This window comes from Penaeus chinensis, chromosome 42 (assembly GCF_019202785.1).
Source record: "Penaeus chinensis breed Huanghai No. 1 chromosome 42, ASM1920278v2, whole genome shotgun sequence".
NCBI lineage: Eukaryota > Metazoa > Arthropoda > Malacostraca > Decapoda > Penaeidae > Penaeus > Penaeus chinensis.
Genome location: NC_061860.1, coordinates 15,887,967 through 15,892,966, shown reverse-complemented (window position 1 = coordinate 15,892,966; position 5,000 = coordinate 15,887,967). Strand labels below are relative to the sequence as shown.

Below are 5,000 nucleotides of genomic sequence, written 5' to 3'. Positions count from 1 at the left end.
TGCTACTGTAGCCGAGTTTATTAATGTATGCAGCGAGGAACAGATAAAATATGCACCAGATATGAGTAAGTCAGATTGGCTTTGTTTAGTAGTTGTAAATATTAGTGAAGATGTTTTATAGTGTACTTTTCACAGTAACACCTTCATCTTGTCTTCCTCAGCTGAAATAGGCAAGATTTTCAAGTTTCTCAAGGGCAAATTTTGGTTGCAGGCATTTAAAGAGTTCAATTTTTTGCACGAGAAAATATATATTTCATTATCATATCTTAAATATAATGAATGTCAGTAGAGGGAAAAAAAAAAAAAAAAAAAAAAAAAAAAAAAAAAAAAAAAAAAATATATATATATATATATATATATATATATATATATATATATATATATATATATATATATATATATATATATATATATATATATATATTGCAGTTACCCCATCAGTGACTAGAATTATATTTATATGTAAGACAAAAATGTGTATTTAGATGCATTTATATATAAAGGGAATTATGTGGTTCCTAATAGTATGAATTAGTAGGAGGAGGAAAAGATCTAAGGTTTGCCTGGAAAAATATGCCATGCAGCACCAGGATTTCACACTCAGTATGTTTCATTCACAAGACGATAGAGGCAGGGAAGCAGTCTCATTCATAATGGAAGAGATGCAGTGAAAAATCTTGCCAGTTTTTGACACTCCTGCCATGATCTTGGCAAATAGGGCTTTGTGCAAATTTTGTGAATAACCATGTTTGGGGCTAATAAACTGTAGAGGTTGTAATGGATAGAGTACATAATGCATTATGCTTTCTCCTTGCATAGTATTTACTTCTAATACACTCAGTGAGTCATCGTAATAAGTCACATATTCACAAGTTCATGACCCCAGATGAATTAAGGTCGTCAGGTTTCACTTGATGATATATATCCTGGTCAGTTTTTCTGTTTTTCCTGTTTTGATGAATCTGTTTCTCATGTTTTTCTTTTGAATAAGATTAGACATTATTCGTAACACTGTATATTCTTCTTCTTATTTTTCACTGTAATATATCATTATGCTGATCTCTCTACCCTTTCACTCTTAGTGGCTGATCTGTGCGGCAGCTATGCTGACCTCCTCGTGGCAGGAAACTGTGCTATGCGTGGCATTGAAGTCCTAAGCACTGCAATCCGCAAGACCCAGGAGTCTCCACTGCACCTGACATCAATCCATGCACACCTGGTCCACTTGTGCCTTGTCTCAAAATGCTTCAAACCAGCACTCAAGTTTATGGATGTTGATATTATGGATATTAGTAAGGAGGTGAGTTAACAATTGGAGGATTGGAATAAGTTCCTTCAACTAAATGATTCAAAATGGTTCAACCCAAATTACATAAGTAGACCTTCATCCGATGTATGTATTAGAGCTGTACTGGTTTCCTGATAAAGTTGAGATGTATTAAATTAGAGGATGGTAGTATTTATAAAATTTATATTGGTTTGTTTCTTTATGTTTGATTTATAAATTTTGTAATTCCTGCACAATACATTTCAAGGTGTAAATTAACCAATGATAGACAAATTATGAAAGATGCTTTTCTGTTGTTTAGTTGCTATCAGTAACATTATCATACTATATGTACTGCCTTAAACCATTGAAATACATTACCTAAAGATGCACAGTCACGGGTTGTAGTGTACTGAAAATTCTGTCTGAAGTGTTTGATAATTTGTGTGTTAACATTTGTGTCTGGTTTTAAATATATATCAGGTATGACGACTTTTATGACAATAAGCTCTTTGTCATTTTGTTATTATTTATTGATTTTTTTTTTAATGAATTTCTTCATATTGAAGGCTATGGGTATTTTTTTTCCATAAAATCTTATTGTGTACCAGTAGCTATCACATGCTGGCACACTTGTACATACACACACATACACATAACATATACATACACACACATTCACACCCTAATGTGCACAATGAAGCCTACTTTAAGTCTGCAATTCTCCTGTTATCCTTTTTAGACTAACAAAAAAGTATTATCTTTGCAGCGTGGTAGTTATGATGTGAAGCACTTCCTTCTGTACTATTATTATGGAGGCATGATCTACACTGCAGTGAAGAACTATGACAGAGCCCAGTATTTCTTCAGAGTCTGCATCACAACTCCAGCCCTTGCTGTGTCCCACATTATGCTAGAGGCATTTAAGAAGTACATCCTTGTTTCCCTCATTCTAGAAGGAAGGGTAGGTTATTATGATTCTGTTGGTGTTGTGAGTTTGCTATTTTTGGGATGTGTTGATTGTTGGTTGTCCTGGCTGTGTATTCCTCAGGAATGTGTGTGATAGTATAGGGGCCTGGCAAGGGTAAGGCAGCCGTGTTGATTTTGGAGAGGGCTTCAAGGGAATTGTTTTAAATGTTTGCTTTCTTTAGACTTTTTTAATGGATGTGACTCACTTAAGTCTAACATGGCTTTTGTATGCCTAAAATTGCTCACAAAACATTATGAAAAGCTAATCAGTTGCAGACAAATTCTGATACATAATGCAGGAAGTTTTCTGATTTTACAAATTAATATTTTGAAAGATTGTATGAGGAATTCCATTGTGATTCTCATTTCCTCATCTTCATTCATATTCCCTTTGTATCAAGTAAGAGCAATTAGCTGTTCCTTAAAAAAAAAAAACTGTTCTCACTAATGCAGCTCTGGTTAGAGTCTTGTTCTTAATATACAATATGTGTTAATTACATCCCTCCTGGAAGCTTAAACAATCCAATTCAAGATTTGTTTTTTGTTTTGCTTTATTGTCAGATTGGCCGAATCCCCAAATATGCCTCTCTGGTGGTGACACGCTTCATTAAGCCACTTAGCCAGGTGTATTGGGACCTCGGCGTGGCCTTCTGTACCAACTGCCCTGACAAGGTGTGCTCCGTTATTAGCAAAAATCAAGAAACCTTCACCAGGTAAGTTTGATTGATGCTGGAGGTATTTCAAATGCTTCTGTTTTCTGCATGCTTATTATCTCTTATAAGGCAGTGAGTAGAGGTTATGAGATCCCACTTTGATGGCTGTGTGCTGCAGGTTTTGTGGTTGGAGCTCTGAGGCAGTGGTCCAGTTGGTTCCTATCTCTCTCCCTCTCCCTTCCTCTCCCTCTCCCTCTCCCTCTCCCTCTCCCTCTCCCTCTCCCTCTCCCTCTCCTCTCCCTCTCCCTCTCCCTCCTCTCCCTTCCTCTCCCTCTCCCTCTCCCTCTCCCTCTCCCTCTCCCTCTCCCTCTCCCTCTCCCTCTCCCTCTCCCTCTCCCTCTCCCTCTCCCTCTCCCTCTCCCTCTCCTTTTCCTTCTCCCTCTCCTTTTCCTTCTCCCTCTCCTTTTCCTTCTCCCTCTCCCTCTCCCTCTCCTCTCCCTCTCCCTCTCCTCCTTCTTCTCCTTCTCCTCCTTCTCCTCCTTCTCCTCCTTCTCCTCCTTCTCCTCCTTCTCCTCCTTCTCCTCCTTCTCCTCCTTCTCCTCCTTCTTCTCCTTCTTCTCCTTCTCCTCCTTCTCCTCCTTCTTCTCCTTCTTCTCCTTCTTCTCCTTCTCCTCCTTCTCCTCCTTCTCCTCCTTCTCCTCCTTCTCCTCCTTCTCCTCCTTCTTCTTCTTCTTCTTCTCCTTCTCCTCCTTCTCCTCCTTCTCCTCCTTCTCCTCCTTCTCCTTCTCCTTCTCCTTCTCCTTCTCCTTCTCTCCTTCTCCTTCTCCTTCTCCTTCTCCTTCTCCTTCTCCTTCTCCTTCTCCTTCTCCTTCTCCTTCTCCTTCTCCTTCTCCTTCTCCTTCTCCTTCTCCTTCTCCTTCTCCTTCTCCTTCTCCTTCTCCTTCTCCTTCTCCTTCTCCTTCTCCTTCTCCTTCTCCTTCTCCTTCTCCTTCTTCCTGTCACTCCTTCCCTCTCTCCTTTCTCCCTTTCTACCTGATTTTTGGGGGGATAGACAAACAGAAATACAGATCCCATTGCTGCATGGTACTCACCAAGTTGCTTCTTTGCACAGAGACCAGAACATGGGATTGGTGAAGCAGTGTCTGAGTGCCCTCTACAAGAAGAACATTCAGCGCTTGACTCGCACCTTCCTTACCCTTTCCCTTGCCGACGTTGCGAACCGCGTCCAGCTCACCAGCCCACAGGAGGCACAGAAATACATTTTGAATATGGTAAGATTGTTGTGATTCTCTTCTTTTCTTTTTTTAAGGTGTTGCAGTCTGAGAACTTTCTTGATATGAATCCTATATGTATTATGTTGGGTTTCTCAGTAGTTAAGTTGAGCAAATACACATCAGGGTAAGGAATCTTATGCTTTTAATCAGTAACGATATTGACTGCGCAATCTAACTGAATTCAGATTGATGAGGGCGAAATCCATGCAAGCATCAACCAACGCGATGGAATGGTAGTTTTCCTGGACAACCCAGAGAAATACAACTCTCCTACCATGATGGCTCATCTGGACAAAGAAGTAAGCATCGTTATGAATTCTTGATAGTCCTTGATAATACACTTACATTCATATATATGTGCATATATATTAGAAATTATGTGAGAAAAGTAGGTTATGTAGAGACTTGTTTGGTACCCTCAGGTAAATACCAGTCATAAATGTAGTGGAATATAGGATCACAGTGTCATTTTTCAGTTCACATGAAAAAAAAAATAGAAAATTTCAAGATTAATGATTTTGCTGGCCTATAGCCATAGATAGTTATTTTGATGTGTTCTATCACTCTAAAAGCCATTGACAACAGACACTGTTGTCTAAAAGCCATAGAGAGTCACTTGGTGTTTTGTTATACTTCTAAGGGCTTCACTCTCTCAACAGATGCAGTTATGTATGGAGGTGGAGCGTCGGCTGCAGGCCATGGAAGAGGAGATTGTGGTGAACCCTCAGTATGTCCAGAAGGTCCTGGGGCCACAGGAGGATGAGGGTCCGACGCCCTCCTCCGCGCAGTCTACCTCCTTTTCCATCGTGTCCTCCATGTGATCCTATTAGTACCCAG

General features: G+C 39.7%; 1 protein-coding gene across 2 annotated transcripts in view; it reads left to right on the top strand.

Moving 5' to 3' along the window:
* Nucleotides 1–5,000, top strand: part of LOC125048034 (COP9 signalosome complex subunit 3-like) — a 7,404-nt gene that overhangs the window by 2,346 nt on the left and 58 nt on the right. For both annotated transcript variants that reach the window (XM_047646622.1, XM_047646621.1), the window contains exons 2-8: nucleotides 1–65; nucleotides 1,083–1,300; nucleotides 2,037–2,231; nucleotides 2,798–2,949; nucleotides 4,001–4,160; nucleotides 4,349–4,462; nucleotides 4,823–5,000. The exon at nucleotides 1–65 is cut by the window's left edge and continues 184 nt beyond it; the exon at nucleotides 4,823–5,000 is cut by the window's right edge and continues 58 nt beyond it. In XM_047646622.1, the coding sequence (XP_047502578.1) occupies nucleotides 1–65; nucleotides 1,083–1,300; nucleotides 2,037–2,231; nucleotides 2,798–2,949; nucleotides 4,001–4,160; nucleotides 4,349–4,462; nucleotides 4,823–4,984 (1,066 nt within the window). In that variant the 3' untranslated portion in view covers nucleotides 4,985–5,000. The remainder of the gene's footprint in view (nucleotides 66–1,082; nucleotides 1,301–2,036; nucleotides 2,232–2,797; nucleotides 2,950–4,000; nucleotides 4,161–4,348; nucleotides 4,463–4,822) is intronic.